This window comes from Lagenorhynchus albirostris, chromosome 5, assembly GCF_949774975.1.
Source record: "Lagenorhynchus albirostris chromosome 5, mLagAlb1.1, whole genome shotgun sequence".
Lineage (NCBI taxonomy): Eukaryota > Metazoa > Chordata > Mammalia > Artiodactyla > Delphinidae > Lagenorhynchus > Lagenorhynchus albirostris.
The window spans coordinates 11,562,066-11,576,581 of NC_083099.1; the positions used below are offsets into that span (position 1 = coordinate 11,562,066).

At 37.7% G+C, this 14,516-nt stretch overlaps 1 protein-coding gene across 3 annotated transcripts in view; it reads left to right on the top strand.

Moving 5' to 3' along the window:
- HACL1 (2-hydroxyacyl-CoA lyase 1) overlaps positions 1-14,516 on the top strand; it is a 42,364-nt gene that overhangs the window by 13,124 nt on the left and 14,724 nt on the right. For all 3 annotated transcript variants that reach the window (XM_060149566.1, XM_060149568.1, XM_060149567.1), the window contains exons 9-12: positions 324-459; positions 4,345-4,450; positions 6,623-6,706; positions 7,650-7,751. In XM_060149566.1, coding sequence (XP_060005549.1) covers positions 324-459; positions 4,345-4,450; positions 6,623-6,706; positions 7,650-7,751 — 428 coding nt within the window. The remainder of the gene's footprint in view (positions 1-323; positions 460-4,344; positions 4,451-6,622; positions 6,707-7,649; positions 7,752-14,516) is intronic.

The following is a 14,516-nucleotide window of genomic DNA, read 5'->3' on the forward strand; positions in this document are numbered from 1 at the left end:
TAGAACTATTGGCTTCTTAAACATTTTAAAATACCAAAGATAAAAACCATAGTCACAGGACTTCCCTGGTGGTCCAGTGGTTAAGACTCTGTGCTTCCACTGCAGGGGCACAGGTTTGATCCCTGGTTGGGGAACTAAGATCCCACATGCCGCGCGGCATGGCCAAAAAACAAACAAAAACCATAGTCACAATTTGTTTTGAGTTTAAGCCCAGAGCAGGAGAATGTTTGAGAAGTTCTAAAAGCAATTTCACATGAACTATTTTAAGGGTCACAGTGTCTGGAGCTTAACTGACTTGTCCAATACATTTCAATTTCTTGTAGGTGCTGCTTATGCCCGTGCAGAGGAGAGTATCAGGAAGTTGGTGGAGCAATGTAAATTGCCATTTCTGCCCACCCCCATGGGAAAGGGTGTTATCCCTGACAACCATCCAAACTGTGTAGGTGCTGCCAGATCCAGGTACGTGGCGCTCCAGATTTTAAATACAATGGCTTGGCAGATTCCAGGCTAATTTAAATTGTTTTGTGACTTTAATGAATCTAGAAGTTCTGAAAGAATCACGTAATTTTAAGCACATCTGTTTCTTTTCAGACTTTTCAACACTTTAAAGATGTTGTCCTGTATCTCCTGACTCTCATGGTTTCAGATGAGAAATCTGTAGTCATGAGAATCTCTGTCCACCGATGTAGTTGTCTTTCTGTGGCTCCTTCCAGAATTTTTTTTTATCTTTGTTTCTCAGCAGTTTGATTATGATGTGTCTGGACACGGTTTACTTTTAGTTTATCCTGTTTGGGGTTCTCTAATCCTCTTGAATCTGTACATTGATACCTTTCACCAAATTTGCAAAGTTTCTGGCCATTATTTCTTCAAATATTTTTTTCTACACCAATCTCTTTCTCCTTTCTGGAGTAACACAAATATTAGGCATGTTGATATTCTCCCATAGGTCCCTGAATAACTGTTTAATTCTTTTTACTCCTTTTGTCTACTTTATATGTTCTATTTCTCTGCTGAGAATGTTTATCTTCCCATTTATTTCAAGAGTATTTTTGTTTACCTTATGGAACATAGTTATAATAGCTGATTTAAAGTATGTGTTTACTGATTCTAACATCTGGGTCATCAGTACAATTGGCATCTATTCATTATATTCTCTTTTGAAATTGGAATTTTTCTGGTTCTTTGTGTTTTGAGTAGTTTTAGATTGTATCCTAGAATTTTGAATACTGTGTTGTGAGATTCTAGGTCATACCAAAATCCTCTGTAGAATGCTGATTTTGTTTGTTTGTTTTAGCAAGCAGTTAGCTTGGTTAGGTTCAGAGTGCAGTGATTCTGACTCACTCACTGTGAGCATGGTTCCAGGGTCAGTTGATTTCCAAAGCCTTTGCTATGCTCCTTTGGGTCTGTCCACACATGCCCAGCCCAGGGGTGAGCCCCAGCCCCAGTTCTGGATACAAACATGCTGGTTCTTATCCAGAACTAGGGATTCCTTTTCTCTCTTAAGACATAGCCCACCCATTTCCCAGAGTCCCTTTTCCTGGCCCTTGCTGCTACCTTATCGTACCACACAACAGGTGCTGCCTTTGAGGCAAAGTGGCAGGAAAAAAAAGAAAGATGAAAGATAAGGGGGATGCCCCCATACTCTCCAGACCACAGGGGCCCCTTTTCCCAGTTCTTCTTGCCTGAAAAATGACGTTTCTCTTGGGATTTTAGCTGCTTAGGACTTACCACAATGCCGCTGTGCTGCCCTCAGAGCACAGCTGTGAGAGAGAAATAGAGAAAAAGAAAATTTTGGAGCTTCCCCCCATGCTCTCAGGCATGCAGGGTCCCTTTTCCTGATCTTCTGGCCAAAAAGACACGGTTTCTCTCCAAGTTTTTGCTTTCCTTTAGTTCTGCAACTAGGACTGCTCTGAATCAAAGCGAAGAGATAAAAGAGGGGAAAACCTTAAAAACTCACCGCCTGCATGGGTCACTTCTTCGATCTCTTCCCAGTCCACCTACTGTTGTTTACTTTTCAGAAGCCTCAGGTAGTTGCTTTTTATACTTGGTTCAGAGTTTCCACTGTATCAGTGGGAGAGCTCAGCTGGAGTGGGATTACCCAGCCTTGGCTGGCACTAGAAGTCTCTTCTTAGATTTTTTTTTTTCTAATTGACTTCACCTCATTCTTTTTACTGTTGTTTTTTTTTTTTTGCCCTGCCACATGTGGCATCTTAGTCCCCAAGCAGGGATCAAACCCACACCCCCTGCAGTGGGAGCTTGGAGTCTTATCCACTGGACTGCCAGGGAAGCCCCTCTTCTTTTTAAAACACACTTTCTGATAAACCATGTATTTTTTTCTTTTAATTTCTTTATTATGAAATATTATAAATATACAAACGAGAGAGTAATTCAATGAGCACTATGTAACCACCACTCAACTTTATCAAATATAATATTAAGTAGTATGTTGTTGCTTTAAGGTTTTTTTTTTAAGAAACAAAAAATTAACAGATTTGTTTGTAGTCCCTGCATACCTTACCTGATCCCACTTCCTCCCTCCCTCTCCACAGTTTACCACTGTTCTACATTTGGTAATTTTCATGTTGTCATGCACACACTAAATTAATTTTGAGGGGTTTTTAAATGTCATGTTTGCTGTTCAATCTTTAATGTTGCTCATTTAATGCTATTTTAATAAGATTATATGTTTACTTTTTTCATATTAGTATACATTGTACAGTAGCCAAATTAATTATTACACTGTTTTTTTCTTTTAATATACTTTATCTTGGGTTGAGCTGAAGTTTATCTTCATTCCTGTTGAATTTTAAGAAGATAATATTGATGACATTAATAATATAAAAAAGGTTGTAAGGGGCTGTAAATAATTGTATCAACAATTTCAAGGATTTTGGAGTATCTATAAGCAAATCTGTCCTTCCATTTTCAGGTTCTTTTTGTTTTTGGGGTTTTTTTTTGTGGTACACGGGCCTCTCACTGTTGTGGCCTCTCCCGTTGCGGAGCACAGGCTCCGGATGCACAGGCTCAGTGGCCATGGCTCACGGGCCCAGCCGCTCCGCAGCATGTAGGATCTTCCCGGACCAGGGCACGAACCCATGTCCCCTGCATTGGCAGGCGGACTCTCAACCACTGCCACCAGGGAAGCCCCCATTTTCAGTTTTTATCTGTTAGTTAAATTGGGTCCCACAGGACCAAAACAGTATATGAGGATAGCTTTTTTGACTATATGGTTGAAATAATAACTGAATTTCTCTGAAAAATAGCATAAGCCACTGCAGAAGATAAAAGCAAAAAAAAAAAAAAAAAACCAAAACAGATCCTCTTTGGGCAAAAGATAAGAAAAATGGGAAATAGCCAAGAAGTAGAAAAAAGAAAACCCACGGCAGTTATTATAATAAAAATTATCCTGGAAAAAGGCATGACATTTCAATTGGATCAATAATAATGACAGTTGTATGCATCATTAGAGCCACATCTGAAACAAAATGATACAGTGTAAAAGCAAGCAAAGATGTATGAGGTAAACAAAAGGAAAGCAAGGGTTATTAATATCAGAATAGATATCAAAGTAAATATCAAAAAATTGAAGTTATATTGACAAAAATACTAAGATATATAAAACTGTTAGAAATATACTTGGTGTAATATTTTTTAAAGCAGTTGGGGAAAGTGAATCAATCATCATAAAAATACCTGCTTCAAGGAATCAATATGAAGTATATATTAAGATTCAAATAAAGATGTGCAACCCAGTACTCTTAATAACAAAGAAAAATATCCAGCATTTGAGAAGAGGTGAAATAAATTTGTGTTCAGCAAAATGTGTAGCCTTTAAAATTTGTATTTAAGAAGAACTTAATGATAAAGGAAAACATTTATGATAAGCAAAAGCGCATGAGACATTTAGTGTATAAGCTCAACTATATAAAAATACACATGCATAGAAAAAAAGGCTAGATGAAATTATGCCAGGATATTAATAATAGTTTATAAGTTGATAGTATTATTGGGAAATTTTGGCTTTTTCTTTATACTTTTCTGCTTTTTCCAGATTATCTACAGTATACTTATATTAATTTTTCTAATGATAAAAAAGTAATAAATGCTATAGAGTATAGATAAAGTCTTATGGTAGTATTTTCTACTTATTTCATCTTTTGGATTACCATGTAAATAGAATGGCTTCATAAATTATTTCAGTTTGAAAGATCAAATTTACCGTATAAGCTGATTCTCAAGAACAGAGCAAGATCCAAATTATTTAGACTTTTCCAAATACTTTAGAATAATTCAAATAAGAATGTAGATATCCCTTTTGTTATATCCGATTTTTCTTTTTAATAGGGCTTTGCAATTTGCTGATGTAATTGTGTTACTTGGTGCCAGATTAAATTGGATTTTACATTTTGGACTGCCTCCAAGATATCAGCCAGATGTGAAGTTTATCCAGGTACTCAGAGGAGAGATTAATTGATTGATTGATTGATTTTTGGCTGCGTTGGGTCTTCATTGCTGCACTTGGGCTTTCTCTAGTTGCGGTGAGCAGGGGCTACTCTTCATTGCGGTGCGCGGGCTTCTCATTACAGTGGCTTCTCTTGTTGTGGAGCACAGGCTCTAGGCGCACAGGCTTCAGGAGTTGTACGCAGGCTCAGTAGTTGTGGCTCGCAGCCTCTAGAGCTCAGGCTCATTAGTTGTGGCACATGGGCTTAGTTGCTCCTTGGCATGTGGGATCTTCCCGGACCAGGGCTCAAACCCACGTCCCCTGTATTAGCAGGCAGATTCTTAACCACTGTGCCACCAGGGAAGTCCTAAGAGGAGAGATTTAAAATCAGAGCTATGTGTAGTTTATTGTTCTCTCAGCCATTATCAGCTCCACTTTCTTCTCGGCTTTTGTAAAGAACTGTTTCTCTTTTTACAAAAGTAGAATTTTATAAATTGTCTGGCATAATTACAGGTACCAAAGTAAGCTGCCTTTTCAAGCCTATGAAACATAATGTACCACTTTACTGCTAACCAGAAAACCTTTCAAAATCAAGTTTTCAATAGTTTGAAAAGCATAATTTGGCTCTTCTTCATAGTTCAAGTATATTTAAAGGTAGACAAAAGAGGTTCAAGTAGGAGGTAGATTAGAACAAAACATTCAGCATTGTTAGGGATCAAGTTATTCTTTGATCCCTAACAATTATCCCTAACGGTTATTCCAAAACCGTCAAACACCCTTTGGATGGAAATATCTAAACAATGGTGCTAAAACTATGTGTTTGGAATAAGCTCTTGTATCTTTATGACCCCTCTTTATAAACCAGTTTCCTTACTGATGTGAAAGGTACTTCCCAGAAACCTGTTTGCCCTACACAGATTGTGTAAAGGTATTTTAATGGCCTCACTGCAATTGCTGTCTTCTCCCTGCTTACCTTTTACTTCCTAAGTCAACTTCTAATAGGGGCCATTGAAAACTAAAACCACAAACAAGCAAGACCTGGATTGTACTGGAAGATGCTGCCTCTTGATTACAGAATGAAGTGCATCCCCTTTGGGGTGCCTAAATTACTTTTCCTCAAGAAGCTGTTTTCACTTGCCCATGGCCATCCAGAAATGGAGCTTCTGAGTAAATAGGATGAAATCATGCCATTCCCTGGGAGTGGGTCTCAAAATATGGTTCCTGGACCAGCAGCATCAGCACCTCCTGGGAAACCTGTTAGAAATGTATATTTTTGGGCCCCACCCCAGACCTCTTGAGGTATGTGGCTTAACAGGCCTACTGGGAGGTTCTGATATATGCTGAAATTTGAGAACTCCTGCTCTGAATAAGAATTCCAGGGTAATTAAGTAGAACCTTATTATTCATTACATTCAAAACTGTAATTGATCAAGTGACATGCATTCCTGTGAGTATAGTGGAACAATAGTAAAGTTCTACAGAGTAGATTTTTTTTTAAATTTTTATTTATTTATTTTTGGCTGTGTTGGGTCTTCCTTGCTGCACACGGGCTTTCTCTAGTTGCGGCAAGCGGGGGCTACTCTTAGTTGCGGTGTGCGGGCTTCTCACTGCGGTGGCTTCTCATTGCAGAGCACGGGCTCTAGGCGCGTGGGCTTCAGTAGGTGTGGCACACAGGCTCATTAGTTGTGGCACGTGGGCTCAGTAGTTGTGGCTCACGGGCTCTAGAGCGCAGGATCAGTAGTTGTGCCCCACGGGCTTAGTTGCTCCTTGGCATGTGGGATCTTCCCAGACCAGGGCTCGAACCCACATCCCCCTGCATTGGCAGGTGGATTCTTAACCACTGCGCCACCAGGAAAGTCCCCGGAGTAGATTTTAAAATGAAGGAAGATAGTGAGGTTTCTTTTTTTTTAATGAACAATTACACAAGGTTTAATAAAATTTTAAATGTTCAAGCCTAACTGACACAGCAATTTTACTTCTTGAAGTGATGATAGTGAGGTTTCTATACTAGCTATGATACTCATATAGTTCCACGGATTTATACTTTTATCAAGGAACTTCTTGAATATCAAATCTTAATCATATGCTTATGTGTAACATGCACAGTCCATTTACTGTCTTAATTCTTAAAGATTTTTAAGAATAAACACAGTTTGTTCTTTAGCCTTGCCTCTTTTTTAGGTTGATATCTGTGCAGAAGAGTTGGGGAATAATGTAAGACCTGCTGTGACCTTGCTAGGAGACATAAATGCTGTCACTAAACAGGTGAGAGCTTTTGCCTGGGTTTTAGTTTATGTGGCTTGGTCTTTAGGGAAGTCAGTTCTTGAAAATGTTTAAATCTTGATTCACTTGGTGACAGGTCTATTAATATCTATTTTAAATAAAATTTATGATGTAAAGCTATTCTTAAATATAACTATGGAACTTGGAAAATCCAACTCCTTATGTATAGATAATTTGTATGTGGGTAAGTTAAGCATTTTTGAAAGGTGATCGAAAATTTAAAGGCATTCAGTCGGCAAACTGATTTCAGCTATCTGAAAGATTATAATACAGCTCCCAGAGGAACTGAACTTACAGCCAAGAAATGGCTTTATGTACTGGAAAAAATCTAACTTAGTATTTCTTTAGGCAATAAAGAGATTTTTGCTCTTCAAACTGTAATCAGTGACTTATCCAGATTCTTATTATTTGTATATAATTTATACATTTCACTGTGACAGATAAAATATAGGCACATTTGTTACATGACTTTGGATACAAATTGGTATCATTATCATGATTATACAAAATTAGGATGTAATCCCCAATATTAAAACACTCTGGAGCATTTGGTCTGTATCATGGGAATCCCTAGGTATTGGGGCTATGAGTCTTCTTGCAGGGGTTCTTTGGCAGGGTGATTTTCCTTCTGTTGTCAGAGGCAGAGGAGGGCTTACAAGCCCCGTTGCCTGTGAAGTATGGAGGGGGTTACAGTTCTGCTTTGTCTTGTGGGATCCCAATTTCTGGTAGAAGTCGTCACTGAACCAAGCAGAAGCTTTCCGTGGTACCTATTTATCTTCTATCAGTTGTTTACTGCCCAGAGGAAAAACAGAGTATGAGTGATGTGAAAGGTAGGATACTGTAGCTGTGTTGTCTTTTTTAGAAGAGATTTTTATGCTAATATGATTTATTTTCAAAAAGGAAAGAAAAAGTTTCTGCTTTTTAGCTTTTAGAACAATTTGATAAAACACCATGGCAGTATCCTCCTGAGAGCAAGTGGTGGAAAATTCTGAGAGAAAAAATGAAGAGCAATGAAGCTTTATCCAAGGTAATATGGGACCCACTGAAACTCAAGAATACTTCAGGGACATGGTTCAGTTAGTTCTGTCATAGCATGACATTTGCATTCCTAAAATCATAACGTGTAAGATACACACACACACATTCATATATGTATTACAATAAATATGGCACCTGAAGTTTCTTGTGGAAGTGGGCATTGGAAAGGTTATAGCTCGTGAGTTACCGTGAAGCGGTGGAAAGAGGGGATCTGACATTAGACAGAGAGTCATAAGAGCCAATGTGGATGGGTGTGGCTCCTTGTCCTCAGTTTGACCTTGGCACCAAATCACAAGAGATCTTTTGGAACTTTAAATCCTGGGGCATGTTGGGGCATGTTTGTCCTGTAAGATATAAGTCCACCAAGGCATGCATTTATAATAGATGTTTCATCAAAACTGAAAATTTGATCTAATGTATAGCCACCTTTTTCGTTTTTTTTTAATTTCCACTTTATTGAGGTATAATTTTTTTAATTAATTAATTTATTTATTTTTGGCCACGTTGGGTCTTTGTTGCTGTGCGTGGGGTTTCTCTAGTTGCGGTGAGTGGGGGCTACTCTTTGTTGTGGTGCACGGGCTTCTCATTGTGGTGGCTTCTCTTTGTTGTGGAGCAAGGGCTCTAGGTGCTTGGGCTTCAGTAGTTGTGGCACGTAGGCTCAGTAGTTGTGGCTCACGGACTCTAGAGCGCAGGCTCAGTAGTTATGATGCACGGTCTTAGTTGCTCTGCGACATGTGGGATCTTCCCGGACCAGGGCTCAGAGCCGTGTTACCTGCATTGGCAGGCAGATTCTTAAGCACTGAGCCACCAGGGAAGTCCCTGTGGAGGTGTAATTGACGTATAAAATTGTAAGATACTTAAAGGTACATCATGGTGCATTGATAAACACACTGTGAAAGAGTTCGCCCCATCTAGTTAATTAACACATCCATCCCCTCACATTTATTTCATTTCATTTAATTTCATTTTATGTTAGTGAGACCATTTGTAGCTTTCTTTTTCAATTAACTTTTGTATCACTGCTGGAAATTCTTTTGCAACTTCCTTATCTGCACTCATGGCTCTGCCTGATAGCTGAAGGCTTTGAAATTTATAGTAATGTATGAAACTACCAAACCATCCACTGTTAGCACTAAAATGAGCCACTTCTGCAGGATTTGGCAATTTTTGTTTAAAGTCTTTGTATATGGATAGTGTTTTCTCTTTGATTGTGAGAAAGTTGTTCCTGATTTTTTTTTTAACATCTTTATTGGAGTATAATTGCTTTACAGTGGTGTGTTAGTTTCTTCTTTATAACGAAGTGAATCAATTATACATATACATATATCTCCGTATCTCTTCCCTCTTGTGTCTCCCTCCCTCCCACCCTCCCTATCTCACCCCTCTAGGTGGTCACAAAGCACCGAGCTGATCTCCCCGTGCTATGCGGCTGCTTCCCACTAGCAAGCTATTTTACGTTTGGTAGTGTATATATGTCCATGCCACTCTCTCACTTTGTCCCAGCTTAACCTTCCCCCTCCTGTAATCTCAAGTCCATTCTCTAGTAGGTTTGTGTCTTTTTTTTTTTTTTTCTGTTTTCATTTTAATTTATTCTGTGTAAAGTGAAGCATCATACAAACCACAGAAGCTTTAGATATAGTGTTGACCAGTTCTAAAACAGTGAATAATCGTTTACACAGACTCATCTCTAATTTTACATCTCGTTATACAAAGGTACTATTAACACACACAGTTCTAATTCCTTATAAACCTATGTGTCAAGCAGCAAGATGACAATACATCATAGCATAGCACAGAATGTTTCCTCTAAGAAACCAGAGCAGCAGTATTTGGTGAATGGTTATGCATAGAACTGACTTAGAGGGGTAAACACTGGTCATAAAACAGGCGACACGTGTATAGTAACAAATGCAAAATGCAACTTTTTAAATTAATATAAGATAAAATGTTACTCTTTATGCTTTAAGTTAAAAACTATAGAATACTTTAAAGGCAGACAATAATCCTAGACTCCATAACAAAATACTATTCCATTAATTGCTTAAGGATCCATAACCTCTGAGTACTGCTCATTGGCTTTTTAAAGTCAACCTGAAATATAAAAGCACTTGAAGTTCACCAGTCAAAAGCTAAAGTTACATTGGTTACATGTCACATTAAAACATACCTTTTAAGAAAAACTGACTTTAAAAAATACTGCATTGTTGACTTAAAATAATTTCAAAAACTGTTGCTCTTAAAAGTAAAAATGCACTACTTTCAAACCTTTCAACACGGTTTGTGTCTTTATTCCCGTCTTGCCCCTAGGTTCTTCATGACCATTTTTTTTTCTTTTTTAGATTCCATGTATATGTGTTAGCATACGGTATTTGTCTTTCTCTTTCTGACTTACTTCACTCTCTATGACAGACTCTAGATCCAACCACCTCACTACAAATAACTCAATTTCGTTTCTTTTTATGGCTGAGTAATATTCCATTGTATATATGTGCCACATCTTCTTTATCCCTTCATCTGTTGATGGACACTTAGGTTACTTCCATGTCATGGCTATTGTAAATAGAGCTGCAATGAACATTGTGGTACATGACTCTTTTTGAATTATGGTTTTCTCAGGGTATATGCCCAGTAGTGGGATTGCTGGGTTGTATGGTAGTTCTATTTTTAGTTTTTTAAGGAACCTCCATAGTGTTCTCCATGGTGGCTGTATCAATTTACATTCCCACCAACAATGCAAGAGGGTTCCCTTTTCTCCACACCCTCTCCAGCATTTATTGTTTGTAGATTTTTGGATGGTGGCTATTCTGACCGGTGTGAGATGATATCTCACTGTAGTTTTGATTTGCATTTCTCTAATAATTCATGATGTTGAGCATTCTTTCATGTGTTTGTTGGCACTCTGTATATCTTCTTTGGAGAAATGTCTATTTAGGTCTTCTGCCCAGTTTTGGATTGGGTTGTTTGTTTTTTTGTTATTAAGCTGCATGAGCTGCTTATAAATTTTGGAGATTAATCCTTTGTCAGTTGCTTCATTGGCAAATATTTTCTCCCATTCTGAGGGTTGTCTTTTGGTCTTCTTTATGGTTTCCGTTGCTGCGCAAAAGCTTTGAAGTTTCATTAGGTCCCATTTGTTTACTTTTGTTTTTATTTCCATTTCTCTAGGAGGTGGGTCAAAAAGGACCTTGCTGTGATTTATGTTATAGAGTGTTCTGCCTATGTTTTCCTCTAAGAGTTTGATAGTTTCTGGCCTTACATTTAGGTCTTTAATCCATTTTGAGCTTATTTTTGTGTGTGGTGTTAGGGAGTGATCTAATCTCATACTTTTACATGTAGCTGTCCAGTTTTCCCAGCACCACTTACTGAAGAGGCTGTCCTTTCTCCACTGTACATTCCTGCCTCCTTTATCAAAGATAAGGTGACCATATGTGCGTGGGTTTATCTCTGGGCTTTCTGTCCTGTTCCATTGATCTATCTTTCTGTTTTTGTGCCAGTACCATACTGTCTTGATTACTGTAGCTTTGTAGTATAGTCTGAAGTCAGGGAGCCTGATTCCTCCAGCTCCGTTTTTCATTCTCAAGATTGCTTTGGCTATTCGAGGTCTTTTGTGTTTCCATACAAATTGTGAAATTTTTTGTTCTAGTTCTGTGAAAAATGCCAGTGGTAGTTTGATAGGGATTGCACTGAATCTGTAGTTTGCTTTGGGTAATATAGTCATTTTCACAGTGTTGATTCTTCCAATCCAAGAACGTGGTATATCTCTCCATCTCTTTGTATCATATTTAATTTATTTCATCAGTGTCTTATGATTTTCTGCATACAGGTCTTTTGTCTCCTTAGGTAGGTTTATTCCTAGGTATTTTATTCTTTTTGTTGCAGTGGTAAATGGGAGTGTTTTCTTAATTTCACTTTCAGATTTTTCATCATTAGTGTATAGGAATGCCAGAGATTTCTGTGCATTAATTTTGTATCCTGCTACTTTACCAAATTCATTGATTAGCTGTAGTAGTTTTCTGGTAGCATCTGTAGGATACTCTATGTATAGTATCATGTCATCTGCAAACAGTGACAGGTTTACTTCTTCTTTTCCGATTTGGATTCCTTTTGTTTCTTTTTCTTCTCTGATTGCTGTGGCTAAAACTTCCAAAATATGTTGAATAATAGTGGTGAGAGTGGGCAACCTTGTCTTGTTCCTGATCTTAGTGGAAATGCTTTCAGTTTTTCACCATTGAGAATGATGTTGGCTGTGGGTTTGTCATATATGGCCTTTATTATGTTGAGGAAAGTTCCCTCTATGCCTGCTTTCTGAAGGGTTTTTATCATAAATGGGTGTTGAATTTTGTCACAAGCTTTTTCTGCATCTATTGAGATGATCATATGTTTTTTCTCCTTCAATTTCTTAATATGGTGTATCACATTGATTGATTTGCATATATTGAAGATTCCTGGGATAAACCCCACTTGATCATGGTGTATGATCCTTTTAATGTGCTGTTGGATTCTCTTTGCTAGTATTTTGTTGAGGATTTTGCATCTATGTTCATCAGTGATATTGGCCTGTAGTTTTCTTTCTTTGTGACATCCTTGTTTGGTTTTGGTATCAGGGTGATGGTGGCCTCGTAGAATGAGTTTGGGAGTGTTCCTCCCTCTGCTATATTTGGAAGAGTTTGAGAAGAATAGGTGTTAGCTCTTCTCTAAATGTTTGATAGAATTTGCCTGTGAAGCCATCTGGTCCTGGGCTTTTGTTTGTTGGAAGATTTTTAATCACAGTTTCAATTTCAGTGCTTGTGATTGGTCTGCTCATATTTTCTATTTCTTCCTGGTTCAGTCTCCACAGGTTGTGCATTTCTAAGAATTTGTCCATTTCTTGCAGTTTGTGCATTTTATTGGCATAGAGTTGCTTGTAGTAATTTCTCATGATGCTTTGTATTTCTGCAGTGTCAGTTGTTTCTTCTCCTTTTTCATTTCTAATTCTGTTGATTTGAGTCTTCTCCCTTTTTTCTTCATGAGTCTGGCTAATGGCTTATCAATTTTGTTTATCTTCTCAAAGGACCAGCTTTTATTTTTATTGATCTTTGCTATCATTTCCTTTATTTCTTTTTTCTTTGATTTCTGATCTGATCTTTATGATTTCTTTCCTTCTTCTAACTTTGGGGTTATTTGTTCTTCTGTCTCTAATTGCTTTAGGTGTAAGGTTAGGTTGTTTATTTGAGATGTTTCTTGAGGTAAGACTGTATTGCTATAAACTTCCCTCTTAAAACTGCTTTTGCTGCATCCCGTAGGTTTTGGGTGGTTGTGTTTTCACTGTCATTTGTCCCTAGGTATTTTTTTAATTTTCTCTCTGATTTTTTCAGTGATCTCTTGGTTATTTAGTAGTGTATTGTTTACCCTCCATGTGTTTGTATTTTTTACAGATTTTTTCCTGGAATTGATATCTAGTCTCATAACGTTGTGGTCAAAAAAGACACTTGATACGATTTCGGTTTTCTTAAATTTACCAAGCTTGATTTGTGACCCAAGATATGATCTATCCTGGAGAATATTCCATGAGCACTTGAGAAGAAAGTGTATTCTGTTGTTTTTGGATGGAATGTCCTATAAATATCAATTAAGTCCATCGTATTTAATGTATCATTTAAAGCTTGTGTTTCCTTATTTATTTTCATTTTGGATGATCTGTCCATTAGTGAAAGTGGGGTGTTTATGTCTGCTACTATTATTGTGTTACTGTCGATTTCCCCTGTTATGGCTGTTAGCATTTGCCTTGTGTATTGAGGTGCTCCTATGTTGGTTGCATAAATGTTTACAATTGTTATATCTTCTTCTTGGATAGATCCCTTCATCATTATGTAGTGTCCTTCTTTGTCTCTTGTAATAGTCTTTATTTTAAAGTCTATTTTGTCTGATATGAGAATTGCTCCTCCAGCTTTCTTTTGATTTCCATTTTCATGGAATATCTTTTTCCATCCCCTCAGTTCAGTCTGTATGTGTCCCCAGGTCTGAAGTGGGTCTCTTGTAGACCGCATAGATACGGGTCTTGTTTTTGTATCCATTCAGCCAGTCTATGAGTTTTCATTGGAGCACTTAATCCATTTACACTTAAGGTAATTATCGATATGTATGTTCCTATTCCCATTTTCTTAATTGTTTTGGGTTTGTTATTGTAGGTCATTTCCTTCTCTTGTGTTTCCTGCCGAGAGAAGTACCTTTAGCATTTGTTGTAAGGCTGGTTTGGTGGTGCTGAATTCTCTTAGCTTTTGCTTGTCTGTGAAAGTTTTAATTTTTCCATCAAATCTGAATGAGATCCTTGCTGGGTAATCTTGGTTGTGGGTTTTTCTCCTTCATCACTTTAAATATGTCCTGCCAGTCCCTCTGGCTTGCAGAGTTTCTGCTGAAAGATCTGCTGTTAACCTTATGGGGATTCCCTTGTGTGTTATTTGTTGTTTTTCCCTTGCTGCTTTTAATATTTTTTCTTTGTATTTAGTTTTTGATAGTTTGATTAATATGTGTCTTGGCATGTTTCTCCTTGGATTTATGGGACTCTCTGTGCTTCCTGGACTTGATTAACTATTTCCTTTCCCATATTAGGGAAGTTTTCTACTATAATCTCTTCAAATATTTTCTCAGTCCTTTTCTTTTTCTCTTCTTCTGGAACCCCTATAATTCGAATGTTGGTGCGTTTAATGTTGTCCCAGAGGTCTCTGAGACTGTCCTCAATTCTTTTCATTCTTTTTTCTTTATTCTGCTCTGCAGTAGT